The 27,117-nt window shown below is 41.9% G+C and overlaps 2 protein-coding genes across 2 annotated transcripts; one reads left to right on the plus strand and one right to left on the minus strand.

The window, feature by feature from the left end:
• Positions 1-254: 254 nt before the first annotated feature.
• LOC147891227 (solute carrier family 40 member 3, chloroplastic-like) lies at positions 255-7,437 on the minus strand. Its single transcript, XM_087390021.1, has 13 exons — positions 7,119-7,437; positions 3,264-3,420; positions 3,091-3,154; positions 2,769-2,893; positions 2,561-2,650; positions 2,173-2,358; positions 1,991-2,065; positions 1,771-1,872; positions 1,585-1,675; positions 1,334-1,471; positions 1,132-1,238; positions 870-983; positions 255-766 (listed from the first exon to the last, which is right to left on the minus strand). Exons 1-13 carry the CDS (start codon positions 7,253-7,255, stop codon positions 482-484), a joined length of 1,671 nt encoding a protein of 556 aa, XP_087246147.1. The 5' UTR covers positions 7,256-7,437; the 3' UTR covers positions 255-481.
• A 14,271-nt stretch (positions 7,438-21,708) lies between these two features.
• Positions 21,709-23,788, plus strand: LOC147891228 (tRNA-thr(GGU) m(6)t(6)A37 methyltransferase). Its single transcript, XM_087389592.1, has one exon. It carries the CDS (start codon positions 21,754-21,756, stop codon positions 23,029-23,031), a length of 1,278 nt encoding a protein of 425 aa, XP_087245718.1. The 5' UTR covers positions 21,709-21,753; the 3' UTR covers positions 23,032-23,788.
• Positions 23,789-27,117: the final 3,329 nt, after the last annotated feature.

The following is a 27,117-nucleotide window of genomic DNA, read 5'->3' on the forward strand; positions in this document are numbered from 1 at the left end:
AAAGGGAGCTTTTCCCTACAAACTCTCCCGAAAGATTGAAGGCTGATAAGGATTTCAAATGATTGTCCGAGATAATCAATAAGACTTCATTGAATGAATGTCCATATATATTTGCATTATGTGAACATCCCAGACTCAAGATAATTCCTTCTCATGTAGTGTCTATAAAGAAGTTCTCGAAAAAATATAGAAAGATGGGGAGGATGAACCCTTTCACAATACACTCGAACTCACTCAAAGGACACTCAAAAAACTTCACAAATCACTCAAACAACTCTCAATCTCTCTCACACTAACAAGGTTCTCCCAAAAAACACCTAAAGCTTCAAAATGCAATCTCTCACTCCATAGCTTGAAATGTGGAGCTTTTTGAGCTAGATTGAAGAGGACAAACTCCTCTGCAACATGAATATTTCTATTTAACCAACATTAATGAATTGAAATATTATGAGCTCTCAAAATCTGCTCGTGCATTTTCCGTTCACTGATATCCACATTTTAAGAGAGACTCTGTTGCTGGGTTTCTGAGCCAGGCCCAATACAAGCAAGCAGCTCCAGCAACTGCCGCCATTGAAAGAAAAGCGAGAGCACCAAAAAGTGAAACATCATTTGCTATGATGGCCACTGCTAGCATCAGTAATTCTGCAAAGCTTGCCAAAGACATTTCAGTCGTGCTCACTAAATTGACCTTTGATGGTAATACTGCAGTTTGGAAAATCTGTGCAATCACCATGTCATAAGACCAATGACCAAGCCGCGATAGAATCTGCAAGGACATACAAGAAATCAAACAGTGCATGGAGATCTTTCCATTAGGATGATCTCAAGTTTCAATCCAAATGCAGGTCACATTCTGGGCAGTCCCTTACCACCATAGTCAAGAAAAGAAATAATGTCACTCCATTTTCAATTGGTCCAATCAAGAAGAGCATTACAGCCAAAGAAAGCAATAATGCTTGGAATGTTAATGATAGAGCTCCAGCCTGAAAATCAAAAGAGAAGTAAGTAGCAAATATATTGCATCTTACTTTTGCCTGGTCCTACTTGCACTTAAAATTACACTACAGATTGAACGCTTGTGTTCTTATCAGGAAAGCGGGCAATACAGCCCCACTTATGTATGCTGAGTACCTTGAGAGTGCCAAACTTTCCTATAAGATCTGAAACCAAAAATGTGGCTGATAATCCCATAACAGCACACAATCCACGGTATGAACCTATTAGTGAAGGATTTAAGCCTGTGTAGTCAAAATGCTTCTATTAGCAAAGGAAATTATGGATTTTCAGTTGACACATTTATAACAGAGAACATCCCAACTTGCGATACACTTACCACGCTGTGTAAGAAAAGTAGTCATGAGTCCACTTGGAGCAAGAACAGCATTGAAGGAGAGAAGAACATAAGCAATGCTAGCAGGTAAAATGGGTTGCACCAAGTACTGTTGCCAGCCCTGTGTAAAAGTTTCTAGTCCTGCAGGCATGCACCTAGATTTCTCGTTCAAAAAGGAAATAACAACTCATACTTCCAAAAAATCAATAGCTAAAACAAACTCAAAAACCACTCATCTTTTTCAATTTGATCACCTAGATTCAACTTAGGATCTTGACAAGTCAGCTGCTTTGGTCGATCAAGCACTCCCTTGGAAAGGTTGTAAGTGTGTTGTACCAAGAGAATCTGCAAAGAGAGAGAACTTGAATTAATTTAAAAGTACGCTCTTCTCAGACAAAGTGAAAGCAGGCAAAGTAGTTAAGCTGACAGTAACTGCTTACTAAGAGGGGGAGTGACACAGCAGCAGTTGCAGACACTATCGACAAGCATGTGGCTGGCTTGTACTTTGACAAAAACAAACCAAAAAGAAAAGGACCAACAATCTGCAGAATGTGTCAGCAAAATTAGGTTTCCACCTACTAAACTGTGTACAACTGGAAGCTGGAAAGCTTTGCAAAAGTGAACAAAACAGCATCCAATTCACACTATCAGATATCTCACCTCACATATCAAATCAACTTGACGGAGCATGGCATTAGCATTTGCCAAGGCTATGGAACGGGTCTGCCCAGCAAGCTTCAAAGTGACATAACAAATGTTACAATAGTTAGCTTACCTTGAGATCCAAGAAGCTACCAAAAGACAAGACAATAACACTTAGTCTCAGCAGTCCTTAGTCTTACCAGAACCACCCAATCCCGCTCAAAGGCTACCCCTGTTGCTAATCCAGTGATCCGATCAATGGCACTGGCAACTACAAGAACTAAAAACCATGGCTGTAGGATGAATGAAAGAGATGAGGGACAGGCTACAACTCCCTTGCTCAGGGCATGAAGAATCATTGTTGCCGATACAAGTATGGAAACTGTCTAACATCATACGAGCTACCAGAAATAAGTAAAACCTTCTGAATTCATACCAATGACCAAAAAATAAGCGCCACAACATCACAACTTTCAAAGAAAGAGACTTTTTTAAACTAACAAACTTGCATACTATCATTAATGTTTTCTGTACAGTTTGCATAAGCACAAAGACTGTAAATAACCTTAAAGTACAGCGTTTTACTACCTGCATGAAACTCAGAAAAATGAAAGCAAGAACCCTTGGCATTGAATCCATTAGAGCACCAACAATGGGACCCCCTACAAAGACAACTACCTGATCATACAGATAATCGATTAGATATATGTGTCCCACACATTAATCTGGGATACATTGAGTAGCAAGGTTCCACGGACAAGTAATTTAGAGAAAAAGGATAATAGAATGTGATTACCTGACCCACAAAGCTAATTACAGCTACTGGTAGAAGATTGTCAGAAAGCAATGCCAATAATGCAGGCAATGCAAAACGCCAAGCTCGTTCCATCAAGCAAGATGCCACATAAGTCCAACCCAAAGCTAGAAGGAGAAAGCCAACAATACATATTTGAAAAATTAGTGGAGAAAATCAAGCCTCTTTGCATATGCAAAGCGTTTTGTTTGTGAATATGTGTAATGGCAAGGTGGTGTGCGAGAGGCTCACTGCAAGTAGCAATAGTGAATATTGAAGTTACGGCTGATATCTTTCAAATAGAAAAGTTATAATAAGCTTTTACCTTGAACAGCCTCAGGGTACTCCGGGGTTGCAGCCCATGTCATTTTCCCCTCCAGTGGCTGTTCCTGAAAATCAGAATGGGAACCCATCCTGTGTCATGAAGATACTCCAACTGCCAACACAAGAAGTACCCATGTACAATTGATGACTATCATTCAAAACTGGATGAACTACCTTCAATCCTTGGAGAAGTTGATAAACCGAGTTCCCAGGTTCATCTTGGTTCACACATTCTTCATGACCAAAAACAGAATCATCAAGTGTTTTTCTCTCACCATGGAATCTTTTTCCTGAGTCGTTGATAAAGTTCACGCATTTCTGAATATACCTTCTGAAAAATTGAACACATGTCCCTTTATGTATTTGTCCGCAAAAGGACTACCCAAATTAGCGAAATCCATATCGCTATCCAAATAGGCAATCCTTAACTCTTAAGGAAAAATTAAAAATCCAGAATACAATTTCCAAGTGTGACCACCCTCAGGTCTTATACTCTCTTCTTAAATACTTGTGTTACTAAAATTTTATAGTTCTTATACCCAAAATACAAAAAATCCTACAAGGTCAGGGATAATACCATTAGCTCGCCATATTAAGCCTTTCATTACACTACCAGGAGAAGCTGCTTTTTAAAACATTTCAACGAGAACTAACCTGAGTTGTACCTTTATGCAACTCACACACCTGGATTTGGCTCCTACAAAGCCTTGACCAGCAAGCCTCAACACATTTAACTGTTCTCCAATAAAAACTCCAGTCCTCTTGGAACTCCTTTCGTTTTGAAAATCACACATTAATTTGACATGTTTCAAATCCTACCGTGCCACACATATAGTACTTATACAGCTTTGGACTGATTCTGAAAACAACCCTTTAACCCTTTCTTGGAAAATCTTGGATTTCATTTCCATCCAAGACAAATGCATGCACATGCATGTTTGTGTGAGGGCATTCAAGTCGGTGTGGAATCCACACTTGAAGCACTCAAGGCTGGCGTTAATGATTAGATGCCAACGGTGACTCAAATACTTTCATCAAAGATTATTAACTACTCTTAAAACGAAAAAAGTGTCCCCGATGAAGGTGCCAAATTTTAAATAAATAAAGTCCGAGTGTGGACAACCATGTATCTAAACTTCGTTGAAGGTGGCAGTCTTTCTCGCCAATAATGAGGATAGAGAGATCGCTTCAGTCCAATCATGGAAAAGGTGCAAGCCCTGAAGTAAACAGAACTGTTTATATAATGTTATATCAGCTACTACTTGACATTGTTAGCAGCAAGGAGAATAGACTTGATTGCCAGTCCTAGATACATGTCTTTCAAGTTTAGAAACGAAGTTCAACAAAATCGACTTACAAATGGTCAGAGAGAAACAATATGGTGATATCATACATAACAGGCACAGTAATTGAGTTGACTATCTTTGAATTTTAAATTTTTCCATAAACAATGCGAAATATTTGATAACAAGCTCATTATTGAAAGAACATCTCAATTCTGCCTAAATAATATTAATCGCTTGAGTATGGAATGCTGAAATATACCTCTCCCTTCATTTGTATATTAACCGTTAAGATAGCATTCATGTTTTGTGTAGCATCTGATAACACTCTCCCTTTCTCTATTGCATTGAGTTGGAGCTAATTGTTGTCCATCTTTTTAATTTCATTGTGGCGTCTACTCTCCCACGTACACTACAAAAAATCCTTGATGTGAAGTGAAAGCAGACAAGAGCTTTAGAGGGAAATCATATTAGAGGTCTTGTGAGGGTGACCTATCAGAACACGTTTAGTGGGGACACAACTGAAGCATCTGAAGATCTTGTGGGCCAGATGCATTCAGATTCATTCACAGCATATTCTGCAAAGACATATTCTAGGCAGAGCCCTCAACAACTCAGGAAGAGGAGTCAAGGGCGAAGCCTAGTTATACGGTCCTTCAGTGGTCACAACGCTGATGACAAGAAAGGTCAAAACTCTTAGATGAAATTGTGACCCTTACACTCAGAATATCTGGGGTAGTTTAATGATGGTGGCATGTGCCATGGTGAGTTAGCATAGCCCATCCATCAAACAGCTCTCAAGAAATGCAGTTCACTGACATGTGCATCCATCAATAAAGCTGACACAAATTGACCGATTTCACCATCATGCATCCCTCTTCACAGGCATATGGAACATATGTCGATTCTATGCAAAGAAACAAGAGAATCAAACCACAAAAGATTATTCTTCTAATAATCTACACTCAATACAAGGCACTTGGAGGTCCCTGCCTCGTAAGCATTCTTCATGGGGCTGTGTAGAAGTTGTTTCTTTCTCAGGGTCTCATCAGGGGGCTGTGTAGAACTTGTTGCTAACTCAGGGTCTCATCAGGATTTTTTGTGAGATTGAGGCACAATTTCCTTTTTCTACAAGCGCCCATGGCAATAAATTGGCAATACTTCCGGTTGTGTGTTACCTAGGCCTTCTATAACATTGCAGTAAGTGTGCCAATCAGACTTGTACGACTGTATCATAGGCATTCATCTTTTAAGCTCGCTACCATGTGAGATCAGCACCAATAGAAAGGTTTGAGAAGCGTTTGCATTAGCACGGCTGCTAAGGGATTCGACACCGCCTAACAAATACAGCATTGACAAGGAAAAGAACCACGGATATGTCCTCCTCACATTTTGTGATACTTTGCCTAACCAGATGTAGTCTAAAGCGTAGAATTATGTTCAAAGAAATGGACTCTAACATCTTTTTCCCCCTTTTTCTTTTTTCTGAAAAAGACCGTTCTATTAGAATATTTGAGAAATACAAATTCAGAAATCTGTAGGCACTGAAATAAGGGGTATTGACCGTCCTGCAGCCTGCTCTCAGGACCTCAGCTCACTGTCTACAACCAGGGAGGCATAAAACCAATAAATACCTTGATCCATGAAAATGCAGAAGGTGCATGCAGGCCAAGCCTTACAGAACTGCTCACGCCTTTCCTAGATCATGCACCTTGCTCTCTAATGGTCTACAAGGTACAGATGATATCATGCCAAATACTGATAAGGATGGCCTCACAACGAGTCTCCTACCCTCCCAGGACTAGATATAGCAGTGTGCCACCCAGGCATACCAGGCAGTGATGCTAGCAATCATCTCCCAATACGTTGTCCTCCAGAGAGGCTCAGGCATCTATTTAGGGGGGTGGGGGGACATCAAGGATGTCTTAGCTAGTAATTTGCTCGCCATCAATGAGATAGACTAGCAATGTCACCTTGGTGGAGAAGGCATGCCTTCCCTTTGTCAGCCAACCCACGGTCCCCCAAGTGAAAACCCGACCCTGGCTTGACCAGAGAGAGGCCAGCGAAATCCTCTGAGCCGTGACAAGAATGTGCTATCGTCTCCACGTCACCTGCCGAGCAACAATGACAAGTACCATCCTTGCTCATCTGTAGCAGTCAACGACCAACCTCCCTCGACAAAAAGCAAAAGAAGTAAGAGATCTTCCTCGGGCCAAGGCTAGTCCAAAGTTGGGACCAAAATCTGATGATGGCTGCACCATCTAGTGTCGCTTCCTGCATGGGTTCCAAGCTCGGTTCCAGGCTGAGGGGCCTCCAACTGAAGTCGCCTACAGATTTGAGTAGTGTAAGAAAAGAAATCTATCTTCAGAGTCCTGTGAGAGCTCCCTATAAACCATCCCCAGGATTTATCCCAGTGAAAAGCTTCAATTTATACCAAAGTTCCCCTAATTTCCACAAAGCTGAGTCAAGTATCAAATCAATCTGACGCAACGGCGTCATATTAAATTTAGAATGTACAGATGCTACGAAAGGGGCAATCTTCTCAAATAGCACGAAACAAAAAGCGGCTATGCTCAGTCTCACAGCACCCAACTCCCGCACAAACTTAGTGCCTGCCTTTTTCTACGCTCCCCGTCCTAAGTCGCTTGCCACTCTCTCTCTCTCTCTCTCTCTCTCTCTCTCTCTACTATGCAATCTTAGAAGTGTAGAAATGTTCTGCGGCATACACAAAATGAGACTCGCGAACCTTGGAGCGTATACGATACACCGTCTGTGCAGCCTCGACCGACGGTTAATCAATCCAAAATGAAGAGAGTACCGCTGCGGTATGATGGCACACCAACAGGATGTAGTATATGTGGCAAAGACGACAGCAGCGACCATAGCTCCAAAACAACGAATCCTTCGTTTGCTCCGAACAGCGAACTCTAAGAGCTCCCAAAGCGGAGTAGAATCAGGAGCTGGAAGAGATCATGATTAATTGAATCGTGTGCTGGTAATCTCCGTGGAAAGGAAGAGCATATACAGAGGGTGGTTCGATCGCCATACCTGCTGGTACGTTTCAAGCAGGATGGTGGGTATAAATTCGAAGAAGAAGATACTAAGGGGAATATCCTTTGAGATTCACCGCCACATACGTGGACCTTTCTTTTTGCATAGATACTTGTTGCTATCACCACGTGGCACGCCACGTAAAACCAAATTTTGAGCCTCTCTATGAAATCGATGAAATATCTGAGAATCCATTCGATCTCTTCTGCAATGCATTTTATAGCTATAACCTCTCGTGAAGCGATCAAACCATCAATGTATTCTCATTGGAATATTTACATCAGAGTCCCGTATGGAATTTTGAATGGCTTTTGTTGTATATCCAGGGGGGAGAACATCGAAGTTGTCGCACGTCGGGAGATCTTGCTGCTCTCGATGACTCACTTAGGAGCCCTATAGCACAAAGTCTAGTGAAGCAACAAAAATGGGGTCATGAGCAAGGTTAGGCCCTCCTTGCTTGCACTCCTTGACCTACAAGCCACACCCTCCCTTGCTGCTACTATTCAAATTGTGCCCTGTCTTGACACTAAGTGAGTTCCCTCTTAACGAACAACGTATGTTGCATCCTATCAATCCCTATTTCGCTTAAATTCCTTGTAATTCCTATTTCGCTTAAATTCCTTGTAGATGATGCCTAGGCTCCTCGCATAGGCTACATGGGCGGCTGTTATTGGGAAAGGGTTGCAGACCATCGAAGAAAGCATTGGTCCTTCACCTTGGCTTCTAGCATGGCCTCGACAACAAACTCCTTTCCATCTTCATCTACACCCTCCTTCACCTGCTATTCCTAAGAGGATGCACAATAAAGAGTGCCACTATAATACATGACCCTTACCCAACCGCCCTTAATAATCCAGCAGAGACAACCCAAACGATGTATTGGTGAAGATGAAGAAAGGAGATGCATCGTTGCCTTACATTAGTAGAAGATCGATGGTACAACTGAAGCTTGCTATTCCCAGACCACATTTCTTGTGTAGGGCTTCATACTTATTAAGCTTGGGTAGCAGTTATGGCGATTCCATATAGCTTGATTTTGAGAGAGAAAGGTATGGGTGAGACCCCTGCTCTCGCATTGCTCTGTATCAAATAACCATCCTCCATCGTCACGTTTCACTGTCTTCCATTCTTGATCCAAATCTTCATGCCATAGAGTGAGATAGTGTTGGCGAAGGTCATATGTTGTAAGTGTGTTAGGTTCACGAGAACCTTGATTGTATTCACAATGGTGCTCTCTTCTTGATGGAGGTAGAGAGTTGATGAACTTGAACAGGCACTAATAACTAAATCTCAACTAAAAGCCATCCAACGATCAATATTTAATCCCCCAATTCCTTATAATCCAATGGTCCACCACTCTCCAATTGTCCTCCTCCAAACCTCTTTGTGAGCGAACGTAACCCAAACACATTTATGAACTCTTTATCTTTAGCAATGATATAGGACATATGGAAAACCTTAATAGGAAGTAGTTGTGCAACCATTGATGAGGCACATATGCAAGCTAGTAAGAAACTGTCATGTGTAGGAAGTTAGTTGTCAGCTTAGGAATCCAAGAAGGAAAAGTCCAAGGGGAGTTCCAAGTCAAAGAAAAAGGCAAAAGCTTCCTCAAAGGATGAGAAGTTAGAGAAAAAGATCAAAATGCATTTGAAAAGTATGGGGCTATTAGAAGCCGGGTCATCTGAGAAAGCTCAATGTGAGTTTTGTCTCAAACGAAATCATGACAGTGCCAATTGCTAGTACAATCTAAATTATAGGGGGCGGTTGCCTCCTCACATGCAAGCTGCTATAGCAACAACACAACCACCTGCAACTAATCAAGTAGGGGTGAATGAGAATGCTAACTAGACGAGAAGACCAACATACCAAAATTGGGAAAATAATCCTCGACAAGCCAATACAAGTAATGATACACATAATTGCAAATATTGTGGAAAAGCTAGACACCGGCAAGGTCCAGGATGTGAACTCTGGTGTAAACACCACAATGAGAGGGGCATCCTGATTGTTCAGTACTAGACTCGATCACAAACGCAAAATCCACCTCGTCCACCACCAGCCCAAGCCAATGTTGTGATAATACAACTCGAGCAGAATGGGGTAAAGGAAGGACCAGTGAAGCTGAAGCTGACAGTAACACAAGAGAAGAAGGTTATGGAGCCGGTATTGGCCGTTTTATGTGATTGTTTAGGATGCAGCAAACAGGAGAGTGACATGTCGGAGGAAAAAAATTATCCGATAGCACTGGCTGTAATACAAGGTCTAAAGGACCAATCCCGAAGGAAGAAAAAGTGCAAATGGCAAACAAACGCAAACACCCAATTGATTGGGATGAGCAAAAGAAAGTTCGACATGAGGTTCTTAAAGCCTTGGATAAGGTGAATGCAGATAAAAAGGTTAGGTGGGCATTGATGGACACCACACAACCTATACCTGCTAAAGTAAAGATGGATGAATCAGTACAACCAGCAGAGAACAAAGTACAACCTCAACCTACAAATAGATGGGGGGTCGGGTGTGAACATTTTGTCCGAAGACCTTTATAGGAAATTCTATCTCAATGAATTAGAACTAGCTCCTTTTCAGGTGAAGATGGCAGACCAACAGAGGGCCCAACGTTTGAGAATTCTAAGGAATCAGCAGATTGGAGTTTGCAGATTGACGTTTATGGTCAGTTTTGTGGTCCTTAGATTGGAGGGAGATGAGCAGTCTTATTCTATGCTACTTGGCAGGCCGTGGTTTCGGGTAGCCAAGATCAAGCAGGATTGGGGGGCTAATAGGGTGACCATCAGAAAAGGAAAGAAAAAATTTTAAATGGCAATGGTTCCCACAAGGAGTGTACCAAAAAGGGTTCAGCCCTTGGCAGGCTGAAGGCATGAACATGGTGGCCAAAGTGGAAGATGATGAGGAGGAATGGTTCCTTAAAAGAAATCCATATCTTGTGCCAATTTTTGAAGTGGATGTGCTGAGTATTCTTGATTAGTACAAGAGTCTTGCAGTGCGCAGTTTTCCAGCAATGGAGATGTCCGCAGTTTCAATTTTGGACAGTCTCAGGCTGAAGGAAGCCCAAGAAGAAGTCAGATGGAGTTTATGCAGACCAGTGGGATGTTGATGAGGAGAAGGAGGAAGTTTACATTAAAACATATATTCAAGCAATCATCGAAACTATAACAACATTTGAGGATCACTTGAGGAAGTGTGCAAGAGTACAGGAGGATGATTTAACTAAGATAAACCTTGGAACAGAACAAGATCCAAAGTTGGTGCATGTTAGTGCTTTGTTAGATGCAACTTTTTCTGAAGCTTTACATAAATTGTTATTGGAATTCAAGGATGTGTTTGCTTGGCATTACACGGATATGAAAGGAGTTGATCCATCTTTTTGCCAACATAGAATTAACTTGAAGAAAGATGATGTCCCAGTGGTTCAGCAAAGATATAAAATGAATCCAAACTATGCTCAGAGGGTGAAGGAGGAAATTGATAAGCTACTCAAGGTGGGGTTCATTTACCCAGTAGATAAGGTAACTTGGCTTTCACCTATAGTCATGGTAAGCTTAGGGTGTGTTTTGATTACAGAAAATGAAATGTAGCAACAATAACAGACCCTTTTCCATTGCCTTTTTGTGACACAATGCTAGATGTCATGGCTGGTCACAAGATGTATAGTTTCCTTGATGGTTTCAATGGCTACAATCAGATAAGGATGGCTTCGGAGGACGAGATAAGATAGCTTTCATCATAGAGTGGGGAGTTTTTGCTAGTAATGTTATGACATTTGGTCTTAAGAATGCACCTCCCACATTTCAGAAATGGATCCAGGAAGTTTTTGCTCCTTACTTGACCACTTTTATCAGAGTTTTACTTGTTGATTTTTCTGTGTTCGGAAAAAAGAATGAGCATTTGCAGCATTTGAGGTTATGCTTGAGAGATACAGAATTGCATGACTTAGCTTAAATCCGGAGAAGTGTGCTTTTGCTATAAAAAGGGGTGTCTTGTTGGGACATATAATTTCAAAAGAAGGGATGACCATAAACCTACGAAAAAGTGAAAGTCGTTCAGAACATCCCTACACTGAAAACTTTGAAGCAATTATCACACTTTGTTGGACAGATCAAGTGGGATAGCAGATTTTTACGGTATATCTCTCATGTTTGTGTACCGCTAACAAAGCTTACCAAGAAGGGAGAATTGTTTACATGGGAAGAACCACAAGAGAGGGCTTTCATTTTGTTAAAGAAAATGTTAGTTGTAGCACCTATCGAAGTTGCCAGTTCACATTTTTGTGGATGCTTCAGATGTGGCTATTGGAGCAGTATTGATGCAACAATTTGTTAAAGGCTAGTTTCAGCCTGTATACTATGCAAGCAGGAGAATGACAAAAGCAGAACAAAATTATAGTGTGACTTAGAGAGAAGCATTGGGAATGGTGTATGCTCTTTAGAAATTTTGACATTATCTGTTGGGAAATCAAGTGGTACTACATGTGGATCATCAGGCGCTTATTTATTTAGTGAACAAAACCACAATTGTCTGGTCGACTAGCTAGATGGATATTATTACTTCAAGAATATGATTATGGCATTGTGCATACACCAGGAAAACAGCATGTTGTTGCAGATTATTTAAGCAGATTGCTGAATGGTGAAGAATCTTTAGGGGTTCAAGATGATTTACCTGATGCTCATTTATTTTCTGTCAGTACGGAGGAAGGGCAGGATTGGTATGATCGAATGTTGCTATTTTTGACAGATGGGGTGGTACCTCAGTCATTGTCCCGAGACCACAGAAAGAAATTTGTACTACAAATTAAACCGTTTCTAGTAATAGATGGAGTGTTGTACAGGAGAGGCATTGATCAGGTGATCTGGAGGTGTGTCCCAGAGTATGAGAGAAAAGTTTTTTTGATGGAAGCACATGCTGGAAGTTCGAGAGATCACTATTCAGGTGACATCACAGGGAAAAAGATACTCTAGGCCGGTTTGTGGTGGCCTACAATCTTAAAGGATGCTCATGAATTTAAGACTTGTTTACCTTATCACAGTGAGATGGAAGACCAACATATGCAGATAGAATGTCACATCAACCTGTACTACGTCTAGGTCCTTTCCAAAAATGGGGGCTTGATTTTATGGTTCCTATCAAACCTCCTGCCAGGTATACTAGAAACAAGCATATCCTAGTGGCTACAGATTACTATACAAAGTGGGTGAAAGCAATTGCTTTGAGGGATAATACAGCTGCAAGCACAGCTAAGTTTCTATATTATAATATCATGACTAGATTTGGGTGTCCAATTGAGATCCAGTATCTGATTAGGGAGTTCATTTTCTGAATAAAGTGATGAAGAAGCTGACAAGTATACATATGATTGTGCATAAGAAATCAACTACGTATTATCCACAAGCTAATGGTCAAGCTGAAAATTCAAATTAGACATTCAAGAAAATCCTTAGGAGAACAGTTTCAGAGAATAGAAACGATTTGGACCAGAAGTTACATTGGGCGTTGTGGGCATTTCGGATAGCATACAAGGTAACTACTGGAATGACACCATTTCATCTAGTGTATGGGTGTGAAGATGTAGTTCCGATGAAGTCCATTGTACCAAGTCTTCCAATAGCGGCTGAATGCAGATTATCTCCAGAAGAGTCAATTAATCATAGGATCCAGTAGTTGTTGAAGTTGGAAGAAGATCAGGTTGTTAGTTCATACATTTCAGATATGATCCAAAGGTGGAGACAAGCATGGATTAATAGGAATATCAAATTTAAGGTGTTCCAGAAGGGAGATCTGGTGTTAGTGTTCAATTTGAAAACTGAAGTTAAGATATAACGGTCCCTACAAGATTGTTGAGGTCTTGGGAGAGGGAACATTCAAATTAGAGGATATGTATGGGAATGCAATTTTGAAACCAGTCAATGGGTATCGGTTGAAACCATATCATGCTCCAACACTTTCTGTGGAGGTTGTGGTAGAGGTTTTGGTGGTACAATGCATGGTGGCAAAGTTGTAAGCAATGAGTGCTTGCAGGTCTGAAGATCCGAAGTTCCGAAATGATGCGAGATCTGAGTGCAGAGTTTTGATGCATGTTCCAAAGTTCTGAAGTTCTAAGTGCATTAGCAGTACTATCTGTACTATTGGCGATGTTTCAAGCATGCCGGTGAGGATTTTGTGTGCCTAAGGCTGGAGACTGATGCGACGGTCGGCATGATCGGTTCGCCTAGTTCGAATACTGTCGGTAACATCTCGTCATTATAAGAATTCCCTTCAATTTGAGTTGACGTGTGTGGAGTCCAACTATTTTTGTCCCTTACAGTATCAGTGTGTTATGACTTCTGTTCGAAGTTGTGTTCAAGCTAATATCTCTTGAAGGATGTCCATTGTGGGTGTTGATCTTCACCCCCAAGCTGTAGGAGCATAACTCTCACTATGATCATCTATAAACAAAGAGAGTTGTAAACTCTTTTCAAACTAGTTCTTGTATTGACTTTCAAATGTATTTGTACGTTTTTGTATCGTTCTTGTGAATTCTAGTCTTTCATTTCTACTCTCTTGATATTGACTGTGTACATTTGCCTTTTTAACAAGTCATTCATTGCTCCCATTGTAATGCATTTTCATTCTTGCTACATGGTAGTGTACTCTACTTTTGCCCTGATGAGATTCGTCATTGTGGGTGCTTCATTGGCCACAGATCGTCCTGCATTCTTAAGTGGCAACATCTTGTGAAGCATGAGTCAAAGTTTATGGGCTTCGAAGGATACTACAATCAGTTCTACAAGAGTATTACCTCCGCACACAATTAACTCCTGATTTCTCCTAAAAGTTGAAGAGGCAACACGTATAATCTAGAAATTAGACAGGAGTCACCACCAATGCACACAAAAACTCCTAATATTGCAAAGGCGCCAACTATCGATGTATTATATAGTGTGAGTATTAGTACCTAGCTAGGTGATCCATATTAACAGAGCTTGGATTCCCACGTGAATCTAAAAATTGCTCAAGGATGTTTGATAATCTGACAATAGTCGTAGTGGCCTTACCCTTTAAATTATCGTCATTTCCTCGTAACAGTTGTCTTTTAATAAGACGGGGCCCTGAAACCAATAAGCAACCAAAAATGGTAAAGAACAATGCTTTGTGCTAGGAAAGTACCTCAATTATGGATGTTTTTAAAAACTATCCTACTTCTTGGTCTTGTTGGGATGATAATCAATATATGTATGGAAGGTTGAAATCCTTGAGATTTCATCTTATGCCAAAAATTATAATTTCTTACATCATTAATTTTATCTCAGTACACAATACTGGAGTGACAAGTGTGTTCCTTGTTTCTGTTTGCAATCCTGCCACACTAAGTTTGTTGTTCCTGATAGCCCAGCTTTAGAAAATTTGTAAAAGTCTGGAAACTTAGTCTCCCTTGTGCAGAGAAAATACATACAGTTTTAGGCAAAGTATCATCAGAAGGGGCACATTTGCAAATATGTACAACCATTTCCTCTGCAACATAGCTCACATAAGAAGCCCGCAATCAATCTTCATTTCAATATCAACAAACAAGCTTTGCCATAATTTAAGTATGTGCATTTTGCTTCATATTAAAATAGTATAAACATCTATGAGCAATGCTTGACTACTGAGCTAAGCTTCACAAACACCAGCTGATTGAAGTGCGTCAAAAAGTAGATCCCTGTTTCTAACAAGCTGGGGGAACGAAAGCAGAAAAAGCGAGCTCACAATTCAGAAATACCTTTATACCAGCACCAACCAAGAAATCCACAAGCATAGACTTCAATTTTTTCTATTCACAGGGGAGAGCCATGGATGAGTATACCTCAAAAATATTCATGGAGGGAAGGAATACGATTGTGCTGCACAATACATGTGAAGACTCACTGCAATTAGCAAGGTGGACAACCAAGGTTGCAATCAACAAGCCTAGGAATAGTATGTGTGTATGGATAACACAAGGCAAAAAGTTGAAGACCTATTTTATGTGCAAAAACAGACGAGGCAGTTAGGCCTAAGAGCTAGCGATGGATCCGACCAAGACAACTATGGCATCTGCTTCTCTCTTTCACATGGTTCACCACCCAACTATGAGTTGAAAGTCTATCAAAATGATCTGAGACCATGGATTTTGCAATCAAGTTTGAGCGTACGTTAACATGGGAGTCTTTAGGCTTTATGGCCAATATACAAAAACACAATTATGGCTATTGACATCCAGGTAATATGCCAGTATCTTGTCCATTCTCAAGACTTTTTCTCGGTGCTTATATTCTTGGCATTATCTCGACACCTAGGGAAGGGATCGTTTCCTTGGATTATAATTAGTTGGGAAAGGAAGCTCACCGCCTCCCTACCCACACTATGTGTGGTTATAATATTTATATATTAGATATTATCATATAAATATTTTCAATTACTCATCCATTTCAACCTGAATTCTTACAACATTCCTCTCTTTTGATGCATGTTATCCATGCGAGGGAGCAAGGAAATCCAAGGTGGATGCAAGATCAAAGGATATCAACACCTTTATTCATACGATTGTAGTCCATGTGACAATATTATATAGGCTGCAAGGGGGATAGTTATTGTATTGCCTTATTATGCTAGGCAGCCTTAAGAAGTGTTTGGGTTTCTTGAGCCCTCCTTCATCCATGTGTCTGGATCTGCATCGTTCATGTAGATCTTGCTTTTCAATATTGAAAGCTTTATAGCTTTTTGCTTACATATTAATATAGTAAAACGTGGAGATTTATAGCTGATGATGCAAATAGTAAGTCGCTTCAAAGAGCGTGGGCTAATTTGTTGATTGTTTGGTCTGAAGAGTCACGCGTGATCATCGTAAGCTCTCTCTCTCTCGCGTCTGAAGAGTCACGCATTTTAAACGTAGAGCATCCTCAATAGTTTTTATCTTTAAGCTGCGGTGAGAACGGAACGCTGGAGATAAGCTCAAAAATTTTTCAGTCTGGTCCTTCCACACTGAAGTGATACAGTGGACTTCCCAAGTGCGATAATGGTGGCGAGCCGGTGGGAGCTGTTCCGAGTGCGATTTTGTTTCATGCTTTTGTGTTTTCCGGCCGCCATCCCTCCATCGCGTTGCTTTTGGTGAGCTAAATCAAGAGCTCTAGACTTTTTCTCTTGGCAACCACCAGCTTTCCTCCCACTATTCGCTTCTGTCTTGCCTTCCTCCCGTTCTTGTCTCTCGGCCTGCAAAAGCACAAAAGCTTTTAAGTCTTATACGAGGGAAAGTGATGCAAACAGTTGAAGGAGGATCACAAGAATGTGACAACCTCAGTGAGATTGGTCTACATTGCGCTCGGCTTTCACCTTCTTCCCGGGAGTATCAGGAGCCTTCACAGGCTTTGTCGGCTTCTTCAGCACGCCAGATAGCTTGTATGAATGCTTCACTTGGACAAGCTTTCCCTTTTGAGCAAACTTCTTCAATTGAATCGAGAGCACCTTCTTGAAATTGGGAGGTAGACCGGTCTTGTACTTGTCCTCGATGTATTTTGCGATGGCGAACTGGCTAGAACTGGTCCTATCCTTGAGAACTAGAGCAGTGATAGCCTTGACGATCATCTGAAAAGTAGAGCAGGACACGATTAAAAAGGCACTGGATTAAGTAGGAGCTGAGCAACCCAGGTGGCAAAATGCCAAAATGATGAAGAAGAGCTTCGGGGTCGGGAACTTTTGGCATCAAGGAGCGACTGACGCCATTAGCGCGGGTGCTATGCGACTGATTGCGAAGTGTTGGAGGGGAGGATGCATCGAGAAGGTGGCTAGACATGGCGAGGGTCCGTGCCAATTAGCACTGACGCCATTAGCACGGGTGCTATGCGGCTGATTGGCGAAGTGTTGGAGGGGAAGATGCATTGAGCAGGTGGCTAGACATGGCAGAGGGTCGAATTGGTTTGGTTGTCCATCGTTTCCTAGGAATGAAGAGAAAGCAATGAGTTACCCAACCATAATTTACCTCTCTGATGGCTGTCTGCTCCTCCCATGAGGTGGAGGCGAAATTAGCTGCGAAGATACCAGCGCCGGTACGCTTACAGTGCTTGGCGTAGAGGAGGAGGATGGTGAGGGAGAACATGGTGGTGAGGATGCCGATGATGACAGCGATGTTGGGGCGGAAGGAGGCAGCGAGTGGATCGAAGGAGGGGGTTTCTTGTCGAAGGGTAGCAAAGGATGCTTTTTCGAATGTGAGAATTGTCATCGTCAAGAGCGCAAGACGAAGAAAGTGGTAGGGCTGTGAGACGATCACGGCTTAGAACTCACATGATATCAAGGGCAGTTACAAGCTGTATACTCGAAAGGTTCGATGACCTGGAAACAAGAAGTGCTGCTTAAAGATGCTCGTTGCCAGCTCCAAATCACCCATGCTGAACATGTTTAGGAGCTGAAGAACATAATGGCTTACTCCATCACGATTACACAAGGAAGCCTATCGACTTTATTAACCCTCTGTATTTAAATTTGAGCCGCTTGATCTCCTTTCTCCTCGTTTTCTCCTTTTTGTACTGCTTCTTCAATGGCTGTAGCTTCTCCTTTAGCCCCTCCAGCTCCCGTCGAACCTGCAAAAGTTTTTTTATCGCATCACCCTTCAAATTCTCTTAATTGCCACAGGCTTTTTTTCTTTTGCTGAAGTAGTCGAACAATTATGAAAACTGTAATCACCTTGATCAATCGAACTTGACTGGATTTATCCTTTTCCTTTTCCAATGCATGCAGTTCTACTTCCAGCTGCATTATTTCATCTTCAATGGCTGTAGCTTTCTCCTTCAGCTCCTCCAGCTCCCGTCGAACCTGCAAAATTGATAGCGTTTTTTATTGCATCACCCTTCGAATTCTCTTAATTGCCACGTGATTTTTTTATTTTGCTGAAGTCGTCGAACAATTATGAAAGCTATAATCATCTCGATCAATTGAGATTGAATGGATTTATCCTTCTCCTTTTCCAACGCATGCAGTTCTACTTCCAACTGCATTATTTTATCTATCAATTTCTTCAGGCTGCACTTGAACATTTGCACAAGCTTCATCGACAAGATCAATGGCTTTGTCTTGTAGTTGAATTTGTGCCATTCCATTCAAAAGCGAGATTCAATGATGCCTTTGCGCATTCCAATTTCACTGCTAGCGTAAATAATTAATTTGTTTTTAACATAGAGAAAATTTTGGGGATTATTTCTCTTTCCTGTTCCAGATCCCTGATTCAACTAGCCATCCGGAGCAGCAACAGCTCGCACGAATTCTCAATATAGTAAGCTCCTCTAGAACCAAGCATTCATCTTCATCAACTAGCACGAAGGAGTCTAGCAATAAAGAAAAGCTCAAGGCCTCAAACAAAAAGAAAATGGAGACAAGTAAAAAAGAAAATCTGCAAGCTTCGAAGAAGAAGAAAATGAAGTTTTAAAGTCGACTATAAAGTTCCTTCGTCATATTTTGATGTCCTTCACCTATATGGAGAAGGAAATTGACTTTCTTTATATGTAATAAAGGAGAAAATACGTACGCTTGCATGTCACCGACAAGAAGCCAAGCATTAGAAAATTTGAGCAAAACCATTGTCTATATTGAATAATACATCGTTGGAGTTAATGTACCTAATATTGTCTACACACATATAACACATTCAATATGTATACTGTGATCGTAAATGCAATTTGAGAACTTTCACAACTTGCAAGGAAAATTTTTTAACGTGCTAATTCAATATTTGTTAGAGGTAGTAAGAATGACATTGTTCTTTAGATATGCACTCCATTTTTAATGTTTCTTTTTGCGCGTTTGTAGGAGGACACCCATATATACATAGTAATTTCGACTAGGATATCGCTTTCCCATGGCGCAGTATAAGACCAACTACTAACATTCAGGTACAAAATTAGTATCCTATGCATTGACGCTACCTCTTCATGAAGCTATTGGATGCTACTACTCTTGATGCTTGAAAACTCAATGCCCAGGGAAGGGCCCATTCCCTCGGATTATAACTATTTGGGGAAGGAAGCGCACCGCCTCCCCGCCCACACTATGTGTGGTTACTATAATTATACTATATATTATCAGACGCACGTCTTTCATTCCTCATTCTTTGTCACCTTCTTATTATTTCATGAACTAACTTCATTTCCTTGCATTGCTTGAGGTTCTTTTGCTCTCCTCGAAGTTCCAATTGTCTTAGCATTGCGGTGGCAGAGTAGTAGGTACTTTCCTTCTCTCTAACTTTGTCACGCAATTGTTATTGAATTCTGGAAATCAAACATAGTACGTGTGCGATATTCCTTTCGCCTAGAATGTGTACTGATTAGTTCGAGAAGTGCATAAAATAACTTATAAGCTTGCACCTAGCGATAGGATAGTTACGCATACAACTACCTTAATGATGAGGCAATCGATTATCGAGAAGCGTTGCCTTGCTGTATGAAGAATGTTTGATACGGAAAAGCATAAATTACAACCATAAACAAGAAACTGGATCTTTCGGGATTGAACACTGGCAAACTGGAATAATAATTGCTCACAACGAATTAAGAAGCTCCAATTTCATGCTTCGTGTGGAAAGTGTGATCTCTAGACTGGTAGAATCTGAAAACTTTCACAATTCCAGAACACGCTGGAATCAAACATAGTCCCTCCTTATTGCTTCTCCAATATCCTACTTCATGTACAAGCAAAGAAAGTGCATGGTAACCTAGCATCACAAATGTTTTGTAAGGGGTGCATCTCTCAGTCTTTTCGAAAGTTATACTCAGTTCCATATGAGGTTGAATATATACAAGGCATCCTTTGCACAAATGTCTTCCCCATGCAAATGCTATCGTTGTTAGATGTCAGTATAAATAGGGAAGCTGACATTGGTAGTAGGGAAGCTGACATCAATATCATTGTTAGATAATCCTGCCATTTGCTGGAATTGAGAAGAGCAATTCTGTCAAAACACAGAAGATTTCTTGATGGCCACTAGAGACATCCTCTTTTAAAATCTCGCCTAGAACCCGTTGTTAAAGCAATACAAGACAATGCTGGAAAGGCCTCATCCAAGACTAGGGATCAATGTTGTCTCATCAGACGCTATCGCAACAATACTAGAAAAACACTCTACGAATTCTCCATTTGAGGCGATGGGTGCTGCACATGAAAGGAACTACTTATCTATATTGGAACGCATTGACCAAGTCTCCAATAAGTCACAATACTCTGGCTAGATAATAGAGAGGTTGGATCGATCGTTGTACGTACTTTGAAGAAAATTCAAGGGAGCAAGCGGTTGTATTTTTGCCCAAATCAAAAGCACCGAAATGTCGTACCATATCATGTTGTAATCCTCATGGCAAGGACATATGAATATTCAAAGAATCACAAATACGGGTCTGTCGTACTATCTGCTAAAGTATGTTATGAAAACAGAACTAGTAGGCATACTACACCTAAATGTTGAGGATGCCAAGCGACTGGGTCTTGAGATGCTAGATCCATTGAAGCTAAAGATGATCTCAGCATACGTCTTGTCAAAAGGAACAAAGGCGCAAGAGAACCCATGCAGTAATGAAGGATTTATTCGGCAACCACGTATATCCCAGCACACGACTCATACGCTTCACCGATTTCCATCCCGCCCACCACTTTGAGGGCTTCTTCTTCAACGAATTACTAAAGAAGGTCCCCTTCAGAAATGAGAACGAATTGCTCTCAACATCCAATCAAACAAGGTCATACTTTTTGGAATGTAGATTTCCACGAAGTTCCTCATGTGGCAATCCGGACAAAAATCATGCTAACAAAGAATATCAACTTGATGATCGGGGCGGCCAATGGAGCAACATGAACTATTCAAAGACTGGAGTTGGACGAAACAACATCCATATTGGTAAGGATTCATGACATCCTCTCCTCGACAGGAGAGCGTATAATCCTTAGACGCTCAAAGCACACATGAAAGGTGTTGAATGGAACGTGGTATCACAAAACCACATTCCCGCAACACTACAAGGGAAGGCAATAATCGTGATATGGTCCTTCGCTTCAGGACTGACGTATGTCATGTTGTCTCGAGTGACTACTCGTCAGAATCTTAGTATCTTGCATGGCATAAAATCGACTTAGTGTGTATCCATGCCATAGATGGCACCACGGGAATAAAAGAGGTATTTTCTTTAAAAAAACAACCGTAACGTGGAAGGAAAGGATGTTTGTGTTGCAATTCAAGTGATGAACCATGAGAGACTTGAGTTAAAGAGGGTCAAAGTGAAGTTGTGTGCTGTCAAAGAGATTTGAGCAACAGGTTGTGTGCAGTGTTCCGTGTAGCTGGGATGACTGTGGGCAGAGGTTCCTCCCCTTGGATCGTTGTCGTGCCTCTCGCAGCTCTTGCCTTCACCGCTTCTGCTTCCTTCCTCGTCTGTCGAAAATGGCGAGACCGATGCTTTCACCTTGAATCCAAAATCTCAGAGCTCCTTGCCTCCCTCGACTCTTCCGTTCAACTTCGCTCTGCCGAACGTAAAGGACGTATCCGTGCTCAACAAGAATTGCGAAAAGCCTTGCTTCTCAAGCATCAGCCTCACTTCGACCGCCCCGTTTTCCCTATGACCCCCATCGGCACCATCCAGTCTTGTTTTTCCACCAGGAATGGAACCCCACGGCAACCTTTGCTCGTTCCCACTTCTAGGGCTTGTTTAGCGTTGATGCCTGGTGGTGTCCCTGAAACTGCCTTTGATGGGCTGGCAGATTTCTCGCATTGTTGGCTGTTGTATGTTTTCCATGCTAATACGGATCTCTCTCATCTCTGGAAGCAACCATCGCATCGAGATTTCAAAGCAAAAATACGAGTACCAAGGCTGAACGGTGAAAAATTGGGTGTCTATGCAACTCGTTCTCCCCATCGGCCCTGCCCAATTGGGCTTTCTGTAGCCAAGCTGGAAGGAATATATGGGCGGATGTTGCTGCTCTCAGGCGTAGATCTCGTTGATGGCACGCCTGTTTTGGATGTGAAACCCTACCTGCCCTACTGCGATTCTGTTCAGGATGCCCATGTACCCTCCTGGGTGGGGGCTAGCAATGTTCATGATCCACTTGCCTTGGTATCTGTGGAATTTTCCAAAAATTTCCTTAGGGATCTTTCGACGTGCTGGGAAGTCAAGGGGAAGCAATCTCTGTATTCTGGCCCAGAAGAATTTCAGAAGCTGGTGGAACAAGTTTTGATAAGGGATATACGTTCCCTGAGGCAAAGGCATAAGCCTTGTGGTTCAAGTTTGAGCCTTGCAGATGAAGACACAGATGTGGCTGGGGAGAGTGCAGCTTGCCTGGAGGGACCTGACGAGGCAGACGGTGAAGATGTTTCAAAATTGACAAATAGTGTTTATACATACAATGCGGATCCCGGGGGTGACTTGGGGAATCCAGTCTCATGTTTAGGAAAAAGCGAAACGTCAGACGTCGTTGTTTACCATCTAATATTAGAGGGTATCAACATATCTTACAGTGTTACCGACGGCCATGTATTTGTTCAGGGGGCTGAAGTTTCTTCTCCCGCAAATGCAAGTGGTGCCTACGATTGCAATCATGGAATTTGGGCAAAAGTTGTGAATTCGTAGGGGATCGGCATGTGCTTTTGAAACAAGTCTTGTGCCATGCACATTGTGCATTATGCACGTCAGATGCTAACAGTGCACAAGTAAACAAAATGCTCTATGTTACGGCAAATGTTTGCATGCCAACGTTGTTAAAATGGTGCTCTATATCCATTTTTAGTGCTGCTAAAACGCACCAGAGAAACGTGTTTTCACGGTCCTTTTGTAGAGTATAACATGTCCAGAACAAATGAGGCTGGAGGTCTTTCGAATCTTTATACAAGCTGGAAGGTGTCATGTCAGAATTGGCCTGTGGATTATACTTTTTCTATAATTTAGCACTTTGAAGATGCATAGAAAAGAGTTAACAGAATGCTTGAGTACAATGTTTTTTCATAATGTTCTTACAGAAGATATACATACGATGGCCATGACATGGAGGCACTGCAATCACATGTTTCGAGAAGGCTTATCCTAGATTGCCACCTTTGTAAGCATTCTCAATATATGTGCCGGTTGGGGCAAGTCTCCTGGGCCCACAGTGGGAATTGGAAATGAATTAGATCCTATTGCTGGAACCTGCCTTGTCAATTTTTGTGGTTAGTGTGGCAAGCAACTTTCTTGATAAATGCACCAGCGGGGAAAAAAGGATGAATGGGCGCACCATGAGCATTAAATGCTATTATGAGAATCTCTCTCATATGGGAAGTCTAGTCACCTTAAGAAACAAGCATGACTATGAACAGCTTGGTTGAGAGGGATGTCATCTTGTGGATTCCCACACTGTTTTTACGACGCAGTTGGACTGGCCTTTATACAAGCAAGATTACTTTATCACCACTATCAATGTGTGTGCCAGTTTGAAAACCCTATCTAGAGGACATCAAATGCATACCGAATTTCACAAAAGGGTCATATGATCTATGAGAAACTCTCCGTTGAGAAAGGAGGTGGCATTCCTCCACTTCGTTAATGCACGTGTTCTTCTCACATTATGGGGAGTAAAATTTCTCCAGGCACAATGCATTATCGAACATGGATGGTGTTATTCAAGTCAAATTGGGACTTGTAACGTACATGCCTGTATCAGTCCTTTTGAAGGTGTGACAATTCTCAAACATGTCACATCTTATTGAATGACAAGCGACACAATCTGTACTAAAATTTTCTAACAGACAATCGGGCATTGTTGGACGTTAAGCATCATGATTTTAGATAACTTGTCTGGCTAATTTGTTGGGAAATTGGGAGCACCTGCATCCCTTGCAACCTATGCCCCCCCCGCCCCTGTAAGCCTGCCAACGCTTAAAGTCCTGCAATTTTATCTCAAATATTTAATGTTAGAGGCTTGTTCCACCACTATCTTTTCCCTTTTGATGGCAATGTGTGATTCTAGGTGACTCTTTTCAATCCCTTGCATTTCTTCCTGGAATGGCTTATGTGCTGCTGCCTGCTAGTGTTCCACTTGTCAGAGCATTTTGAGACATTCCTTAATCTTTGTGTGAAGTCCTCGCTAGTGCAGATGGGGAATCTGGCATGGGTAATTTCTTAAAGGTGTCCTCCATAGCCTTCCCTGGGCCCCCCACTTTTTGAGGTTCTTGTCATCCTGAAGGTAAATGGGCCCTCCTCTGCCCATAAAGGGGCTGATAGGGATGGCTACAGCATCAAGGGGTGGCCACACAGGCCCCCCAGCACATGCGAGCACACATCGCGTCCATCTGGGCTGCCACGTGGGTCGAAAGGGTCTTGGATAGTGCTGCGACCCACTAGGGAACAGCCTCCTACCTGAGCCACCATGGGCTGCCCACAGGTGGGGCCACCACAGGATCTCCCCTCAGTCCTATTCTATCTACCCTCACTGGGGGCAGGCATACCCTCAACAAAGGCCCTCACTCAGCCTACTCAACCTCTCACGGGGCGGGCACACCCACAAGCAAGGCCCTCTCTCTCTAATATGTGACATTAGTAGGTGTTGACCTCCAACAGAGAAACCCCATGAAGTCAAGAAGATGCAAGTGACGTGAGAAGCTGCATGCAAGAGAAGGGGAGACTAACGTGAGTCAAAAAAGTTCTATAAACACCACACATGGATGTAAGACTACATCGAAAAGGGGATTTAGAAATTAGCAAGTAGAGAAGGCCTCCAAGCTATAGGGCCTCTTAGTGGAAATGTTGAAAATGGTGTAGGTGTTGTGTTGCGGGGAGGGGGGGTACCAAAGAAATGCTAAAGGCATTGGAGGAAGGCTTTCCAAGAGAGTGGCACATAAATAAAATAGTCCTAATTTTCAAGAGAGGTCATGGCATGTTCGAGATCTATCATTGGTGTGTGCAACTCCTCTATATAGGGTACTCTGTGGACAACATGAGGCAACTTGGCGTCAAGATGCTGCAATAATGGTACTTTGAATGGGACAAATGCTCGTAGGACCTATGCCTAGTCTCTTGGCTGAGGGCTGAAAGGGAAGGAGGGCTGAGGGTGTGAGGGGAGAAGCTGAGAGGGGAGAGGTTGAGGGCTGAGAGGAAGAGGGTGAGGGAAGAGAGGCTGAAAGAGGGAGAGGCTGAGAGGGGCTGTGAGGGAGAGGCTGATAGGCTGAGAGCTGGGAGGGAGGGCTAAGAGACTAGGGAGAGGCTTAGAGAGTAGAGATGAGAGGAGAAGGGAAGAGGAGGGGCTGAGAGCAGAGAGGGGAGGGAAATCAAGCAAGCTGAGTTCTGTTTTAACTATGGGCCTGGAAGGTGATGATGGAGGCAGTTCTGGAGTCATATGATATGGCAGAGCTTGTCACGGTTGGTTTTCCCTACCCCGATTTAGTCGAGGAAGCTCTCTCTTTAGCAGAGAGGTGTGAGCGACAGGCCTAGGCCCAGATCTGGGATCGTCTTAATACTCACGTATGTTCCTTTCTCTTTCTCAATTGTACCCCGCTCATGCTTAACCATGTGAAGCATATGACGATGGTGCGAAGTATTTGGCAGCACCTGTCCTCGTTTGTATGATCGGGTTATGGCTATGATGCGAGTTTCCTTGGAGATCCAGCTACGCATGTAACAATCTCTCTCGTCAATATCTAGGAAAGTTAGTGATTCTCTTTTTAGATGACTCCACGGGTCTTTAGAAACCCAGTTTAGCTGCTTATGCTTGGGCACTGATGATGACATAAGTGTTGCTTGGCTTGCTAAGTATGTCTTCCTTTTGTTTTTCATAAAAGTTTTTGTTTACCTGTTTTTTCTTCTCTTTCATTTTCTCTTTTATTTTCTTTGTAGATTTTTGATCTTTAGAACAACAAAAATTCTAAATTTGTATGATTGGACTTATTCTAGTCTTACAAAGGTATATATTCTCTTTTTAGATGACATAGTCGTGTACAATGGAAATTTAACCGAGCATGAGAAGTACTTGAGAATAGTTTTGACTAGTCTCAGAGTTGAAACCCTCTATGATAAACTTCCTCAGTGAGTTCTTTTGTCAAGAATTGTTGTGCTTAGACTTGGGCTAGATTATTACGGTTGACAGAATCCATATTGATCCTGAAAAGGTACGGGGTGCCAATGGTTACATACTGTCAAGGAAGTGAGGTCTTTCTTAGGCTTACACACTTTTTCTAGACATTCATTTGGGAATATGCATGCTTGGCATTGCATTTCTGTAACCGTTTTGAAGGGGTGAGAAAAAGGAGTTTCTACAAAAAAATTGAGTATTGACCCATTGCATGGACAAATGAGCTTGATGCATGTTTCAAGAATTTGAAGCATGTAGTCGCCACCGCACCCATGTTGCATATCGTGGATTCTAGAAAACCTTTTGTGGTTGAAATAGATGCCAATGATTATGCCATTGGGAATCCTTATTCCAAAAGATAATTGTGACACATGTAAGATATCCTATGCATGAGAAAGAGCTTTATGCTATGATCCATGCATTGAAGAAGTGGCAGCATTATCTAAGATAATACATCCCGTAATTATTTCTGTAATGCTTTTGACTTGCTTGGTTGGAAGGCAAGATGGTCAGAGTTAATGCAAGACTTTGACTTTGAAATACGTTATAGAAGAGGAGCTACTTATGTATATCTGGAGTCGTATTGGACATGTGAACATGACGAGTTCCACAAAAAC

Source organism: Dipteris shenzhenensis, chromosome 18 (assembly GCF_047967505.1).
Source record: "Dipteris shenzhenensis isolate YYH24624 ecotype China chromosome 18, Dip_SZ_1.0, whole genome shotgun sequence".
Taxonomy (NCBI): Eukaryota; Viridiplantae; Streptophyta; class Polypodiopsida; order Gleicheniales; family Dipteridaceae; genus Dipteris; species Dipteris shenzhenensis.

Coding starts and splice junctions, on each gene's coding strand:
- LOC147891228 (XM_087389592.1), top strand. CDS start 21,754: ATGACTGTGGGCAGAGGTTCCTCCCCTTGGATCGTTGTCGTGCCTCTC.
- LOC147891227 (XM_087390021.1), bottom strand. CDS start 7,255: ATGGTCGCTGCTGTCGTCTTTGCCACATATACTACATCCTGTTGGTGT. Junction 1,873..1,990: donor AAGTTGATTTGATATGTGAG/GTGAGATATCTG, acceptor CACATTCTGCAG/ATTGTTGGTCCTTTTCTTTT. Junction 767..869: donor TTCTTTTCTTGACTATGGTG/GTAAGGGACTGC, acceptor ATGTCCTTGCAG/ATTCTATCGCGGCTTGGTCA.